The sequence below is a fragment of the Hypanus sabinus genome, unplaced genomic scaffold (assembly GCF_030144855.1).
Source record: "Hypanus sabinus isolate sHypSab1 unplaced genomic scaffold, sHypSab1.hap1 scaffold_1449, whole genome shotgun sequence".
NCBI classification, from domain to species: domain Eukaryota; kingdom Metazoa; phylum Chordata; class Chondrichthyes; order Myliobatiformes; family Dasyatidae; genus Hypanus; species Hypanus sabinus.
This window is the reverse complement of record NW_026779522.1, coordinates 26,424-43,959: the sequence shown is the minus strand read 5'-3', so window position 1 is coordinate 43,959 and position 17,536 is coordinate 26,424. Positions and strand designations below refer to the sequence as shown.

General features: G+C 40.3%; 1 protein-coding gene across 1 annotated transcript; it reads left to right on the top strand.

The window, feature by feature from the left end:
* The first annotated feature begins 2,862 nt into the window (after positions 1-2,862).
* Positions 2,863-17,314, top strand: LOC132386978 (zinc finger protein 229-like). Its single transcript, XM_059959339.1, has 2 exons — positions 2,863-2,887; positions 7,673-17,314. The coding sequence occupies exon 2, from the start codon at positions 8,084-8,086 to the stop codon at positions 9,305-9,307; it is 1,224 nt and encodes a 407-aa protein (XP_059815322.1). The 5' UTR covers positions 2,863-2,887; positions 7,673-8,083; the 3' UTR covers positions 9,308-17,314.
* Positions 17,315-17,536: the final 222 nt, after the last annotated feature.

The following is a 17,536-nucleotide window of genomic DNA, read 5'->3' as shown; positions in this document are numbered from 1 at the left end:
TACTCAATCATCCCAGCTGCTGCAACACCAGCAACTTCACATCAGGGAGGAAGTTCAAATCAGCTCCGTGTTAAATGTTTAACCATCACGGTGACTGAAGGCAGCTGCAGGTTCATGAGGGACTGTTACTGTCAGATTCTGCAGTTCTTGCGGCTGCTCATCGCACCCAGGGCTGAACCCTGGTCACTGAGCATTGGAGGAGTCTGTTCTGCTGATGTTAGCCTTAAACTAGACTGGTGTTTAATATTGTGGAGCTGTGATATATAAATCACCTCTGTATCAAATTCCGTGACTCACTGGAGAGGCCACTCGGCCCATCTTGACCCTGCCCATGTTTCTGTTCCATATCAGTATATGAAAATATATCCCTGCCGTTCCCCTCTTGCTCTCCCTGAGATGACAGGTTGCAACTAGTCACCTCTCTATGGGATAGGAAATTTGTTACGTACCCCGTAACTGGGTTTTTAAACAGAAGAGAAAGAAGAATCCGGTGGAGTCTGGTGGTACCAAACTAAAGGTGTTTATTAATAAAAATAAGCAAAACCATATCAATAATGCGAATATACATATAAAACAAGTTAGCAGTAATAAACCTAAAAGTGTAGGAATAATAACAAGCAATAATAAACAAGCTCTATCGATGTCTAGGGGTAAATGAATTGTCATGGAAAAGTACAAAATACAGTTCAGTTCATGAGTGCTGATGTCGTTATGGTTGTTGTATTGTAATCATGAGAGAGAGAGAGAGAGAGAGAGAGAGAGAGAGAGAGAGAGAGAGAGAGAGAGAGAGACTGCTCAGAGATGGTGTTATGGTTTCTCTGCAAGCTTGTTGACACTTTTACAAGGACACTGTCAGCTTCTTTGTTCTTCCAGAGAGAGAAGGGAGGAACTGTTTGATGGACAGCTGGGGCTCAGCACGGTGAGATAAGTAGGAGGTCCGCTGATAGACCTCCAGACACATGGTTTTGGACACTGAATCAGCTTTGTTGTGTCCACAGAAAAAGGTGGGTTTTGGAAGATCGATCCGGAGCATCGATCAGTGGCTCTCGCAGTGTGAAAAGGCTGTGACCGGTGGGGAGTTATTCGTGTGTCCATCCGTCGCCTGGGTTAATAACTCCACCACAGAAGAACGGTCCCGTTTGTAGTATCACAGTCGGTGACTTCCAAAGGACTTCGGAGGACGACGTGACTATCGACGGCATCAGCTTACCTGAAGACTCAAACCTCTCCTCTCTCTCTCTCCATCACTGCTCGACTCAATCCCACGAACTGAACCGAACTTCACTCATCACCGTAAGACGGTATCCATTTACCCCGAGGCGTGAAGGAGCTTGGCTTTCCTATTTCCACACACACACACACACACACACACACACACACACATATATATATAAAATGATTGATAACCTGTTTGATATATCTGCATTTATATTGCTGTAGTTACTAATAAATAGCATTAGTTTACTGCAATACCAGACGACACGGTGTTTTATATTTCTGCTGGTTCTTTGACCCGTCACGGGATACCTAACAGTATCTACTCCAAATATAAAAGATTAAATGAAATAAACAGAAGTTAACAGTGTTATGCGTATATATAGCTCCCAAACTATCAAGCTTGGGAAACAATGCTTAAAGTCTTCAGATGGTAAATTAGAAAAGTTCAGTGATCCACGGAGTAAGTGAGTGAGAGGAGAGATTTGTAAATCCACACGAAGATGTAGAGAGAAGGCAATTATGAAGAATTCCACACACATTCCACGCTGGGTAAACGAAATAACAGTCGCCGAAGATCTTATCCGTCGATTAGTTCCGAAATCCACTTAGAAATATCACCAGGTGACAGTGACAGGAATATCGTCTTCAAGTGGTGACCACAGAACACCCCGATTCCAGGTAAGGGCCGACAAAAGTGATACCACGGGTACTCCAGCAAATCCACACATATGGATGATACGAAGTGACAGTCACACATCCGTTGTGCACTGCGTGCCGATGATCAGATCAACCCAACCTTTTGGGCATGGATGAGTTGCAGCCTATAGCAGTCACACGCTGAAGTTCCAACAGCTTGTCTCCCTCTCCCGCTCCTGCTCCTGCAGCTTGTGTCTGACGTCACAGCCCTCCTCACTCAGGCACTTAAAGCGACACTCACAGTAAACGAACCTGCGGTCTCGCAACACAATGCACCTCTAAAGTCTGACAGCAGACTAGCGAGTGAATCTTCGATGGTGCAGAGTCAGAAACAAAAGAGTTGCCAGCCTGAATCAGGGGCTCCAGAGAGAAATGGGGTCCAGAGGAGGAGGACGAATAAGACCAGCAGGATGTGGTTAAAAGTGAAAGATTAGAAGCATTTGGAAACTGGTTGATCGAAAAAAAGGGGGGGGGGGGTTAATTTCTGCAAAACACAGGTGGAAATCAACAGATCAGGCAGAAATTTTGGAGAGGAATAAATAGAAAACGTTTAGGCAGAGCCCCTTCCGCATGCCTAGCCTGTGTACTCCGCTGCTTAGTTGCTCTCTGAATTGTTTTGTGTGTATGCGTCTCTGTATTTCCAGCAACTGCAGAAACTCCTGTGTTTTATATCTGCATTTTACTTTGGCATTAGATACACGTTGGTATTGAGTATATTGGTTATGGGAGCCGCTTTCTGCGTTAAAACAGCTGCAGATTTTTTCTATACCCAAGTTAAAAAAAAATGAGATATGGACATTGAACCGGTGCTTGCAGAAATCTTTAATGGCACCGTGATTACCCATAGGGCCATGCGTTAAGAATTTCGTCGGCGCTGAAGCGCTGATGAAATGCGCAGGCGTCAGGCTGAGGCCGCCCCTGAGTTTCACGCATGCGCGCAGTACACAGAAGCCTTTGAAAATGTCGGTTGCAGGTAAGAGTGATTCTCCGTGTTTTTATCTTAAACACCGATTTCGAGATAATTCCTCTGAATTTCGGACACCGTGACCAGCAACCCCGGGACAGTCCTGCCCTCTTCCCTCTCTCTCAGCCCCACGATCCGTACACGGGCCCCGGGGAGCTTCTGGCTGATGAGGGAATGGGAACCGATGGATCTCTCAGACAGAGCTGAGCTCCAGCTATCTAAATGCAAGGATTAGGAACTCGGAGAAAGGGAACAAAATCTTTTACATCAGCAATTGAGAAAATCGGCATTAGGACTCTTTTCCGTAGATGCTGCCTGGCCTGCTGAACTCCTCCAGTATTTTGTGTGTGTTGCTTCCTCTACCTCCTCTTGCTCTGGACTTTTCTACCGGTGAAAACATGTTTTGTCCCATTCTCTCTGGGTACTTAATGATATCAAACACCTTTGCCCTGGGCAACAAGTAGCTTTCACATCACAAATGTGCCAAACTCCAGTGAGACAGACTAGATGTTAAAATGAATACCTCTCTATATAAAATTCACTGTGCACGTCTTGTCACTGGGTAAAAAATGCACAGTGCAAGATATATCTGCACACTGGTTATTACAAATTAGAGGGGAGATTACTACAAATTAGAGGGGTATTGGAGGGAAGAGGGGAGATCTCCAGTGTCCCTGATGCCCTCACCTACAAGATGTGCAGCTTGTAACCCAGCACTTCAATGAGCTGCAACTTGAAATGGGTGAATTCCAGATCATCCAGCAGTTGGAGGGGTTGATAGCTATGACATGCAGAGAGGTGAGTTACTCCCAAGGTGCAGGACACAGGAAACTGGATGAGAATCAGGAAGGGGAATGAGGTTAAATAGGCATCACAGAGTACTCCAGTGGCCATCCCCCACAACAACAGGTGGAGCACTTTAGAAACTGTTGGGGGGGGGGGAATTACCTGGCAGAGGAAAGTCAAAGGGCTGATAGGGGATTTGTCAGTTAGAGGAACAGAACAAGAGGGGACGAATATCCTAGTGGTAAGGCTTGCTAGTGGTAGTGAGCAGGGGAGGGGGTTAAATAAAATGTGGTTAAAATAAGTTGTAGGGGGAATGGGAGCCAGAGTGACAGAACAGATAATGGAGAGGGTGAATTGAATTGACTTTATTAGATACATACTTTATAAACATGAGGAGTAGAAAGATTTACCTTACTTCTCCATCTAAATGGGCAATGTGTAATTTATTGTGATTTATAATAGATAGTTTGTACATAGGACAGTCAATATAACATTGAAATATAGCATGAATTAATCAGTCTGATGGTCTGGTGGAAGATGATGTGCCAGAGCCTGTTGGTCCTTTTGCTGTGATACCATTTCCTGGATGGTAGCATCAGGAACAGTTTGTGGTTATGGTGAATTGGGCCTGTTTGTCCCTGATATTCGTTGGGCCCTTTTTACACACCTGTCTGTGTAAATGTACTGAATCGTGGAAAGTAGATTGAACAATGTATAATTTCCTTGTTTATATTTAGAGACATTTTTTGGTGTATAAAATGATGAGGGGTATTGAGCGTGTAAGTGGCCAGAGGAGTGTTTTTTCCCCAGGGTTGAAATGGTTAATGCCAAGTTTCCACACTCCCAAAGACCCTTTGTCCATCTCCTGAGTAAATAGAGATGGAAAAATATTTAAGATCTCCCCCATCTGCTTTGGTTCCACACGTGGATTGCCATTCCGGTCTTCCAGAGGACCAACTTTGTGCCTTGCAATCCTTTTGCTCTTAATCTATCACTAGAATCCCTGAGGATTATCCTTCACCTTTTCTGTGTCAGCAACCTCATGCCATCTTTTAGCCATCCTGATTGATTTCTTATGTGTTCTCTTGCATTTCTTATACTCCATAAGAAACTGACTGCCTATCCCTGTTATGCAATTCCATTTTGTGCTTTACCAGGGTCTCAATATCTCTTGCAATCCGAGTTTCCCTACAGTTTCTATCTTTACCTTTTATTCTGACATACCCGCTTACTACTTTCAAAATTTCGCTTTGAAGGCCTCCCATTTATCAAGCACACCTTTGCCATAAAGCAGCCTGTCCCAATCCATAGTTGCCAGATCCTAGTGTTGATTCCAGGTGTTGATCCATGTCCTGAACACATCCACCTTTCCTACGCTGCTCCTTGTATTGAAATATACAGGGCTCAGCATATTCACTGCATCATGCTCAACTTTTTCATTCCTGACTTTGTCTGAGGCCTGAACAACATCTGTCTCCACAACCTCTCCAATACCCGTTCTGTTATTCAGGCTCCCATTCCCCCTGCAACTTTAGTTTAACCCTCCTTACCCCCACCTCCCACCATGCAGATCTATCACCCCTTTGGCTTTCCTCTCCCAGATCAATAAAAAGGAGGTGCATACCAGGTACAGGCAGATAGGAACAAATGGGGTACTTATGAAATACAGGAAATTCAAGTGAATACTGATAAAATAAATAAAAGAAGGCATGATGTTGCCCCAGCAGACAAGGTGAAGGAGAATCCTCAGGGATTCTGCAGATATGTTGAGAGCAAAAAGATTGCAAGGGAAAAAAATTAATTCTCTGGAAGATCAGAATGGTAATCCATATGAAAGTATGGCATAGACTTGGGGAGATTTTTTTTTGCATCCGTATTTACTCAAGAGATGAATACCGAGTCTGTAGAAGTGAGGCAAAGCCGCATCAACTTCATGGACCCTGTACAGATTACAGAGGTGGAGGGGTTTGAGGCAAATTAGTGTGGATCAATCCCCAGGGCCTGACAAGTTGTTCACTTGGACCCTGCGGAGGACAAGTTCAGAAATTATTGGTGCCTTAGCACAGATATTTAAATCATCCTCAGTGACAGGTGAAGTACTGGAGGATTGGAGGACAGACAATGTTGTTCTGCTGTTCAAGAAAGGCTGTAAAAATGAACTAGGAAATAATACGTTGGTGAGCTTGTCATCAGAACTGGGAAATTTATTGGAATGTGTGTGCAGGAACCAGGTATATACTGTAAGTATCTGGATAGGTGTGGACTGATAAAGGATAGACAGCATGGCTATGTGCATGGCAGGTCATTTCTAACTAATCTTATAGAGTCTCTCGAGGAAGTTATCAGTGAAGTGGATGAAGGCAAGGCAGTGGATGTTGTCTACATGGACTTTAGCAAGGCACTTGACAAAGTCTCATATAGGAGGTTGGTCAAGAAGGTTCAGTCACTCAGCATTCAAGATGAGACAGTAAATTGGATGAGACACTGTCTTTGGGAGAAGCCAGAGTGTGGTAGCAGATGGTTGCCTTTCTGACTGGAGGCCTGTGTCTAGTGGTTGCCACAGGGATCAGTACTGGATCTGTTGTTATTTGTCATCTATATCTGTAATCTGGGTGATAGTGTGGTTAACTGGATCAACACATTTGTGGATGACAACAAGACTGGGGGTTTAGCGGACTGCGAGAAGACTATCATGGCTTGCAGTGTGATCTGGACCAGGTGGGATAATGGTTTGAGGAATGGAAAATGGAATTTAATGCAGACCAGTGTGAGTTGTTGCACTTTGGTATGACCTACAAATGGAGGTCTTTCACGGTGACTGGTCGGGCACGGAGGAGTGTTGTGGAAGAAAGGGACCTGGGAATACAAGTCCTTAATTCACTGAAAGTGGTATCACAGGTAGATAGGGATGGAAAGAATGATTTCAGCCCATTGCCCTTCATGAACCAAAGTACTGATAACAATAGATGGATGTTATGGTGACTTCTCGAAGACATTGGTGAGGCCTAATTTGGAGTATTGTGTGCAGTTTTGGTCAACTACCTACAGGGAAGATGTAAAAGAAGTTCAGAGATTTCAGAGAAAATTCACAAGGATGTTGCCATGTCTGGAGAACTTGGGTTATAAGTGAAGATTGAACAAATCAGGACTTTATTCCTTGGAATGCAGAAGATTGAGTGGAGATTTGATTGTGATAGAGAGGCACACATAGTGTTAATGCAACCTGGCTTTTTCCACGAAGATTGGGTGGGACAACAACCAGAGGCCATGGGTTAAGGGTGAAAGGTGAAATGTTAAGGGGAACATGAGGGGAAACTTCTTCACACAGACGGACATCCGGCTGTGGAATGAGCAGCCAGCACAAGTGGTGCATGCGAGCTCGATTTCAACATTTAAGAGGTTTGTGTTGGTACCTGGATGGTAGGGGTGTGGGAGTGGGCTGATTAAATAGTTCAGCACAAACTAGATGGCCCAAAGGGCCTGCTTCTGTGTTGAAATTTTCTATGATTGTGACAAGAACCTGAAATAATACAAAAATTCACTCTAACCCCTTTTGACAGCTGTGTGAACCAACCAGTCATTTCAGCAGGAATTTTTTATATGGCGTTAAAACTGTGGCACTTTAAGTTAATAATACATAAAAGCAGATCCCAGCTGCACGTCAAGAAAAACTATTTGTGTGAGACTGTTTCAGTTACTGTGGGGCCAGGAACCCATGCAGCTCAGTGGGAACAGGGAATAATACCAACGGAGAGAGTCAAACTGAGCCAGGTCACAGATTGGAGACGGCAGAAATGCCCCATTCTTATAGAGACAGGAAGAGCATCAGGGAATTGATGGTCATTCCAGGTTCCAGCACTCTGCCCAGTCAGGAGATGATTTCTCTGTCCAACTTGGGTTGAACATCACTGTAACAGTGTGATACCAGATGAAACCTTGGCAGCTCAAGTAATCTCATCTGAAATGTTGTCCTGCACCCATTGATGGATTTTGTAAATCTTTTTACAGGTTAAAAATGAGAAGGAATTTGTCTCCAGGAAGCTCAAACACGGCACACCAGTTTTGTTGTCTCTGTCGAGATATTTAAGAAGTGGAGCAAGGGATCCAATTGACCACCCTTCCTGCTCGGACTGTGGGGAGGGATTCACTCAGTCATTTGACCAACTGGCACTCCTATAATTTACACAGGAGAAAGGCCTTTCACCTGCTCAGACAGTGGGAATGGATTCACTCGGTTATCCCAATTGAAGGTACATCAGCAAGTTCACACTGGGCAATTCCATTCACCTGTCCTGTGTGTGAGAAGGGGTTCAGTCGGTCATCCCACCTGTGGACACACCAGTCAGTTCACACCACACTGGGCAGAGGCTGGTCATCTGCTGAATTTCTGGGAAAGGATTCACTCAGTCATCTGATCTAATGGCTCACCAGCGGGTTCACAATGGGGAGAAGCCATTCACCTGCTCAGAATGTGGGAAGGGATTCACTCAGTTATCTCACCTACAGAGTCACCAGCAAGTTCACGCCGGGAAGAAAGCGTTCACCTGCTCAGTCTGTGGGAAGAGATTCACTCGCTCATCCACCCTACAGAGACACCAGCGAGTTCACACTGGGGAGAAGCCATTCACCTGCTCAGTCTGTGGGAAAGGATTCACTCAGTCATCTACCCTACTGGTACATCAGCAAGTTCATACTGGGGAGAAGCCGTTCATCTGCTCAGTCTGTGCGAAGAGATTCAGTAATTTATCCAGCCTACAGAGACATCAGCGAGTTCACACTGGGGAGAAACTCTTAACCTGCTCAGTCTGTGGGAAGAGATTCACTAATTTATCCAGCCTACAGAAACATCAGCGAGTTCACACTGGGGAGAAGCCGTTTACCTGCTCAGAATGTGGGAAGAGATACACTGACTCTTCCACCCTACAGAGTCATCAGCGAGTTCACACTGGGGAGAGGCCATTCACCTGCTCAGTCTGTGGGAAAGGATTCACTTGGTCATCTGACTTACGGAGTCATCAACGAGTTCACACTGGGGAGAAGCCGTTCACCTGCTCAGTCTGTGGGAAGAGATTCACTCATTCATCTCACCTACAGAGTCATCAGCGAGTTCACACTGGGGAGAGGCCGTTCACCTGCTCAGTCTGTGGGAAGGGATTCACTCGGTTAGCTAACCTACAGAGACACCAGCGAGTTTACACTGGGGAGAAGCCGTTCACCTGCTCCGTCTGTGGGAAGGGATTCACTCATACATCCCACCTACAGAATCACCTGCGAGTTCACACTGGGGAGAGGCCGTTCACCTGCTCAGTCTGTGGGAAGGGATTCACTCAGTTATCCCACCTACAGAGTCACCAGCAAGTTCACACCGGGGAGAGAGCGTTCACCTGCTCAGAATGTGGGAAGAGATTCACTCGCTCATCCACCCTACAGAGACACCAGCGAATTCACACTGGGGAGAAGCCATTCACCTGCTCAGTCTGTGGGAAAGGATTCACTGAGTCATCTACCCTACTGGTACATCAGCGAGTTCACACTGGGGAGAAGCCGTTCACCTGCTCAGTCTGTGGGAAGGGATTCACTCAGTCATTCACCCTAAAGAGTCATCAGCGAATTCACAATAGAGAGAGGCCATTCACCTGCTGAGAATGTGGGAAAGGATTCACTCAGTCATCCCACCTACTGGCACACCTGTCAGCTCACAATGAGGAGTGGCCATTGTTATGAATCCCAAGGTTTTGTTTGCTGTGGATTGTCATTTTAAGAGAGAGAGAGATTAAGAAGGCAAATGTGTCTGACTTGCAGCTTGTTTACATCGCGTGCAGCTTGCTAATTTAAACCGAGGACACAGACACTCAGAGTCAGATGGAGACGAAGGAGGAAAAATGGAAGCATCGAAACCAGGGAACCAGTGGCCAAGGGTCACTGTTTGGAATTTTCCTTTACCCACAAGGGTGGGCTAATTATCGATTCACCGTACATCGAATGTGTGGCTGTCACCTCATTTGATTCATAGGAGTGGATCTGATTTGGGGTATCCTGTGGAGACCACTTATGTGTTAACCATTGCCAGGCTGTGGTGTGGTAATTCATTGAGACGATACCAATCATGACAAGTCACTTAGGGTGATAATTAGTATGTGGATTTGGAAGGATGACAGATAAAATCTACAGCGACTGTTGGTCTCATTTTACCACCATGGAACCTGTGGAGTACGACATAATTGCCTTCTCTCAACATTTACCCTGGATTACAAGTATCTCTCTCTCATCACCTGTTCTGTGGTTCAACTGAACTTTCATACCTTACCACCTCAAGACTCCAAGCCTTGTTTCCCCCAAGCTCAATAGTTTGGGAGTTATATTTATACACATAACACTCACGAGGAAATCTGCAGATGCTAGAAATTCAAACAACACACACAAAATGCTGGTGGAACACAGCAGGCCAGGCAGTATCTATAAGGAGAAGAATTGTCGACGCTTCAGGCTGAGACCCTTCGTCAGGACTAACTGAAAGGAATGATACTAAGAGATTTGAAAGTGGGGAGGGGGGGGGGAGGGTGAAACGTGAAATGATAGGGGAAGACCGAAGGTGGTGGGATGAAGCTATGAGCTGGAAAGATGATTGGCGAAAGTGATACAGAGCTGGAGATGGGAAAGGATCATTGGACAGGAGTCCTTGGGAGAAAGAAAGGTGGGGGGGGAAGCACCAGAGAGACATGGAAAACAGGCAAACAATTAAATATGTCAGTGATGGGGTAAGAAGGGGAAGAGGTGCATTAATGGAAGTTAGAGGAGTCAATGTTCATCCCATCAGGTCAGAGGCTACCCAGCCAGTATATAAAGTGTTATTCCTCCAACCTGAGTTTGGATTAATTTTGACAGTAGAGGAGGCCATGGATAGACATATCAGAATGGGAATGTGACATGGAATTATAAAGTGTGGCCACTGGGAGTAGTCTGTTGCTGTTGGTTCGTTTCTAAAGCGTTACGGTTTGTACAAAATGGGGCCTGCGTCTGGGATATAGAGAAATTTAAGGATTGATTTAATATTGATTTCATTGGGGAAATCCCTTTTGATTTATTTGTGTGTGAAAATCAGCAGCAATGGATGTTGATAGATATCTGGAAGTGTGAACCTCTCAGGCATTAGAGGACTCCAGAAGGATTGAGTTGTTGAGTATTGCTAAAATGTTAATACTTGCTAAGGTGAAATTGACAATGAGGAGGGCACAGCTGCAGAGGATAATAGCTGAGCATTATGTATCTGAGGGTGTGTTTAAAGTGGAGGAGTTGGAGGTGTTTCCTGAAAGTAAACCTCATGAGCTTGAGCTCCAGGACAAGTTAGAAAAATTAAAGATGGAGGCTCTGGAAAGGCAGAGGCAGTTTCAGGCTGGAGTGGCAGATAAGCAGAAAGAAAATTCTCTTACAAAGTGTAATTAAGGGGAAGGCTTAGCATGCCTATTCTGCTTTGACAGTTGCTGAAGCAGCTTATTATTTATTTATTTATGCTGCCCCAATCATCGCCACTGGGCTATAAATGTGCAGGAGCAGTGTGTGGTTCAGTGCTTTGCTCAAAGACACACATGCTGCCTCGGCTGAGGCTCGAACTCATGACTTTCAGATCGCTAGTTCAACACCTTAACCACATGGTCACGCACCACATATTATGACCCAGTGAAACAGGCTGTGCTCAAAGCTTGTGAGTTGGTCCCAGAAGCAGACAGGCAAAAGTTTAGAAATTTGAAGAAATCTGTGAACCAGACATACGGAATTTGCTGATGAGAAATTTGACCTCTGGTGCACATCTGAACATGTAAATGATGATTTTAACAGCTTGAGAGAGTTGGTTTTAATTGAAGAATTCTGAAGGTGTGTCCCTGATGACAGAAAGATGTATTTAGATGGAAATGATGCTGTCACTATGCAGGAATCTGCTGGATTAGCAGATCAGTTTGCTTTAACTCATAAGGTTATGTTTACCCTGAATAAGAGTTTCCAAAAGGCACTTGTCAAGTTGTGGGTAAACCTAATGAGCTGGGGACGTCACGTGATGACGTAGGATCGAGACGGTGGAACACAGCCCTCCCGTAAAAAAGTTAATAAATCAATGTTTAAGTGAAGAAAAGTTAATCAATACCTTTTTAAGGTTACTTATAAACTACTCCGGATTGTTTTAAGCTATGCCTCATAAACAGAGGACGAAGAAAACTACTACCGTGAAGACAGCTCGAGTTGGAACAGAATCAAGGCCTATTTCTACTGAAGAACCACGGACTCAGGTACAATACACCACCGGTGAAACAGAACAGGAGACTGTGGCAGCATCGGCCATTTCTAAAGGAAAAGTTCAACGAGAACTGTGCAAGCGTAAAGGAATGAGCATGCGCAAACGAGAGCAACCAGAACTACAAAACCCAGCAGCGACTGAAACCGACAGTGAAAGTGAATCTGAGAGAGAGCCGGACTCTCTGGAAAAATCAGACAAAGATGAAGATGAAAGTGCCTCTGAAAATACAAAAAAGACTTTGAGGCAAATAATGCATAAATTAAATGCATTAAAAGTAATTAAAGAAAAATAATAAATATGGAAGCTATGTTTGATAAAATGACAAAGAGACAGCAAAAAATGGAAAAGAAAATTACAGATTTGGAAGTCAAAATGGAAGATATGGAAGGAAGAATGAAGAATATGGAATATGATAATAATGCCTGGACATAGAAAGAAAACAACTCATGGAAAAAATTGATAAGCTTGAAAATTTTGGTAGACGCAACAATATTAAAATTGTTGGACTTAAAGAAGATACCGTAAGAGAAGACCCAATAAATCTTTTCCAAAATGGATTCCTGAAAAATTGGAAATGGGAGAAGAAACTTCAATTGAGATTGAAAGGGTGCACAGAGCCTTAAGGCCAAGATCTCAAGATGATCAAAATCCGCGATCAATTTTGATTAGATGTTTACGATACCAGGATAAAGAAAAGATTTTGAGGGCAGCTGCCCAAAGTGCCAAAAGAAGAAAGGGTCCATTGATGATAGCAGAGAAACCTGTTCTTTTTTATCCTGATATAAGTTATAACCTTTTGAAGAGAAAGAAAGTATTTAATCCAGCTAAAAAAGTCTTATGGGAAAAAGGTTGTAAGTTTTTAATGCATCACCCAGCAACAATGATAATTTTTTTGGCGGAGGGAAAAAGATTTTTTTCCCGATTATCGAGATGCGGAGGTGTTCGCACAAAAACTTCCATTTATTCACTAATTAAACGTAGAGACTTCTAACTGTAATGGTTAAAGACGAAGACAGAGATAGTGAATGGAACTGATGGACATTTAAGGATGATATAAGGGAGAAAAGTAAAATTTTAGAAATATTAATTGAGAATAGTATTTTTTTTCTTTTTTTATATATATACTTTTTATGTTGTGGGGTGGGTGGCTGGGGAGCTTTGTATCGGTTACTACGGGATTCACGTGTGTAATCATGGCGATTGTCATGACCCGTACAATAGAGGGGGGATAATGTTGTGTTTTCTTCTTTCACAACATTAGTAGGGGGGTATTTTGTTTTTTTCTTTATATTCTATTTTTCTTTTATTCTTTTGCCTGGATGATTGGTGGCGACACACATAGCAACATGGAGACTTCAAAAAAGATTTCCCAGGATACCATGAAAGTTGAAAGATCAGGTATTATTATAGATTGGAGTAACATAATTAAAAATAATGACTAATTTATTGAAGTTTTTAAGTTTCAATGTTAATGGGCTTAATGGACTAATAAGAAGAAAAAGAATTTTAACATATATTAAAAAATGAAAATAGATATAGCTTTCTTACAAGAAACTCAATTAACGGATATAGAACATCAGAAATTAAAAAGAGACTGGGTTGGAAATGTTATTGCAGCTTCATTTAACTCAAAGGCGAGAGGAGTTGCAATTTTAGTTAATAAAAATTTACCAATTAAAATACAAAATGTATTAATTGATTCCGCAGGAAGATATTTAATTATACATTGTCAAATTTTTTCAGAGCTATGGACTCTTATGAATATTTATGCCCCAAATGAAAATGATGTAAAATTTATACAGGAGGTCTTTTTGAATTTGGCTAACGCACGTGATAAAATATTAATAGGTGGAGATTTCAATTTTTGTTTAGATCCAGTTTTAGATAGATCAACAAAGGCTATTACAAAATCAAAAGTAGCAAAATTAACTATCATTGATGAAAGACTTAAATTTGATTGATATATGGAGAAGAATCAATCCAAAAGAAAGAGATTATTCATTTTATTCAAATAGACATAAAACCTACTCAAGGATAGATTTTTTCCTATTATCAACGAATATTCAAGATAGAGTGAAAATGTGGAATAAAAGCAAGAATATTGTCTGATCATTCTCCTTTAATAATGACAATGATAATGATAGATGAAGAGGAATCAATTTATAGATGGAGATTTAATTCAATTCTACTAAAACGTCAAGATTTTTATGATTTTATGAAAAAGCAGATTCAGTTCTTTTTAGATACAAGTTTACATTCAGTTGATGATAAATTTATATTGTGGGAAGCAATGAAAGCATATTTGAGAGGCCAGATAATAAGTTATACTTCTAAAATTAAGAAGGAATATATGATAGAAATAAATCAATTGGAAAAAGAGATTATAAAATTAGAAAAGGGATCTCAAAGAAATATGACAAGAAAAACGAAGACAACTTATTAATAAGAAGTTAAAATACAATACACTCCAGACATATCGAACAGAAAAAGCAATTATGAGAACTAAACAGAGTTATTATGAACTAGGTGAAAGATCACATAAAGTCCTTGCTTGGCAGTTAAAAACAGATCAGACTTCTAAAACAATAAATCTAATTCGAACAAAAGTGAATGAAATTACTTATAAGCCTCTAGAAATTAATGAGGCTTTTAAGAGTTTTTATTCTGAGTTGTATAAATCAGAATCAAAGAATGATGACGTTAAGATAGAAGGATTTTTATCACAAATAACTCTTCCAAAATTAAATACAGAAGAACAGAAGGGATTAGGTATGCCTTTTACATTGAAGGAGTTTGAAGAAGCTCTGGGATCACTTCAAAGTAATAAATCTCCAGGAGAAGATGGTTTTCCGCCTGAATTTTATAAGAAGTTTAAAGATTTATTAATCCCTCCTTTTATGGAGTTAATACAGCAAGCGGAAAGAACGCATAAACTTCCAGAAACTTTTCCAACAGCTATTTTAATAGTATTGCCAAAAAAAGATAGAGACCTTTTAAAACCAGCATCATATAGACCTATTTCTTTATTAAACACATTATAAAATAATAGCAAAACTCTTATCTAATAGATTATCTAAATGCTTACCAAAATTAGTGCATATGGATCAAACAGGATTTATTAAAAATAGACAATCAGCAGATAATGTAGCCCGTTTATTTAGTATAATCCATTTAGCGCAAAAGGGGGAGGAAACGAGTGTGGCAGTTGCTTTAGATGCAGAAAAAGCATTTGATAGATTGGAATGGGATTTTTTATTTAAGGTATTGGAAAAATATGGATTAGGAACATCATTTATAAAATGGATTAAAACCTTAAATACTAATCCCAAAGCTAAAGTAGTGACAAATGGTCAAATTTCAACATCACTTCAGTTAACAAGATCAACTAGGCAAGGTTGTCCATTATCACCTGCTTTGTTTGTGTTGGCAATGGAGCCACCAGCTGAATTAATTAGAATGGACTCAGATATTAAGGGTTTCAGAGTTAATCAGGAATAGTACAAGATTAACTTATTTGCTGATGATGTTCTACTTTATTTAACATATCCATTACATTCACTACGCAAATTATCTTATAGATTAGAAGAATATGGGAAAATATCGGGTTATAAAATAAATTCGGATAAAAGTGAAATTTTACCTCTTACTAAAGGAGATTATAATCAATGTCGATTAATAACTCAATTTAGATGGCCGGCAAACGGTATAAAATATTTAGGTATAAGAGTTGATAATGACATAAAAAACTTATACAAATTAAATTATTCACCACTTTTGAAAAAAATTCAGGAAGACCTTGATAAATGGATGGCATTACCAATAACATTAGTAGGTAGAGTAAATACTATAAAAATGAATATATTCCCTTGACTACAATATTTATTAAAATCATTACCAATACAATTACCCCAGAAGTTTTTTCAAGAGTTAAACAAATATGTGAGGAAATTTCTCTGGAAAGGTAAGATGTCAAGAATATCGTTGGAAAAATTGACATGGAAATTTGATCTAGGAGGATTACAACTTCCAAATTTTAAGAGTTATTATAAAGCAAATCAACTTAGATTTATTGCATCTTTTTTCGAGAAAGATAAACCTGCATGGATTAGAATAGAACTAGATAAAATAGGAGAAAACGTACCAGAAGATTTTATATATACATTGGAATCTAAATGGATACGGGAAAAGAAAGAATCTCCTATATTAAAACATTTGATTGACTTATGGAATAAGATAAATGTTGATGATGAGACAAAAAAATCTTTATTAGCAAAGAGATCTTTAATTCAAAATAGACTTATTCCTTTCACAATGGACAATCAACTTTTATATAATTGGTTTTAAAAAGGGGTTAGATATATAGGAGATTGTTTTGAAGGAGGTATATTAATGTCATTTGATCAATTAAAGAATAAATATAAAGTATCAAATAACACTTTATTTTGTTACTTTCAATTAAGGGCTTATTTAAGAGAAAAATTAGGTCAAACAATGTTATTGCCGAAATCTAATGAAATAGAAATTTTAATTCAAAAAGGAAATATTAAAAAAATTATATCTTGTATGTATAATTTAATTCAAAAACAGGCAATTAAACAAGGAGTCCATAAGTCAAGACAAAAATGGGAAAGTGATTTGAATATTAAAATTGAAGAAACAAATCGGTCAAGACTATGTCTTGATAGTATGACAAATACAATAAATGTTCGGTTAAGATTAGTGCAGTATAATTTTCTACATCAATTATATATTACACCACAAAAATAAATAAATAAAATCCAAATTTATCGGATCAGTGTTTCCGATGAAACCAAGAAACTGGTACTTATTTACATTCTACATGGTCTTGTTCTAAAATTCACCCTTTTTGGACAAATTTAAGACTTTTACTGGAACAAATTACAGGAACACAATTTCCTCATAATCCAATATTACTCTTACTAGGTGATATTGAAGGGATAAAACCGAAACTTAAACTAAATAAATATCAGAAATAATTCATAAAAATTGCACTGGCAGTAGCCAAAAAAGCTATTGCAGTTCCTTGGAAATCGGATACATATTTAAGTATAGACTCTTGGAAGAAAGAAATCTATGGCTGTATTCCATTAGAAAAAATTACTTATAATTTAAGAGATAAATATGAAACATTTCTGAAAATTTGGAGCCCTTATTTACAAAAGACAGGACTAAATATATAGATGCTCTGAAGATGAAACAATTGGTTATTAGGGGAAAGAAATAAATATACATATTAAAGTTATTACGAACTCCATGGAGCATGTGGAGATCTACCAACAACCAGGCACTCTTTCTTTCTTTTTTTTTCTCTTTCTTTCTCTTTTTTTTCTATAGGGTAGTCGGGGGGAGGAGTTAAGGGGAGGGGGGGGAAGGGTTATATACATTTTTTTCATATTTTACTCTGTAATTACTTAAAAATGCAATAAAAAAGTTTTCAAAAAAAATCCTAATGAGCTCACCCCAGTGGCCTATACCTGCATTCAGTGAACCCTTTTCCAAAGTTATAGTGGATTGTGTTGGCCCATTGCCAAAGACTAAAGCTGGCCATCAGTATCTGCTAA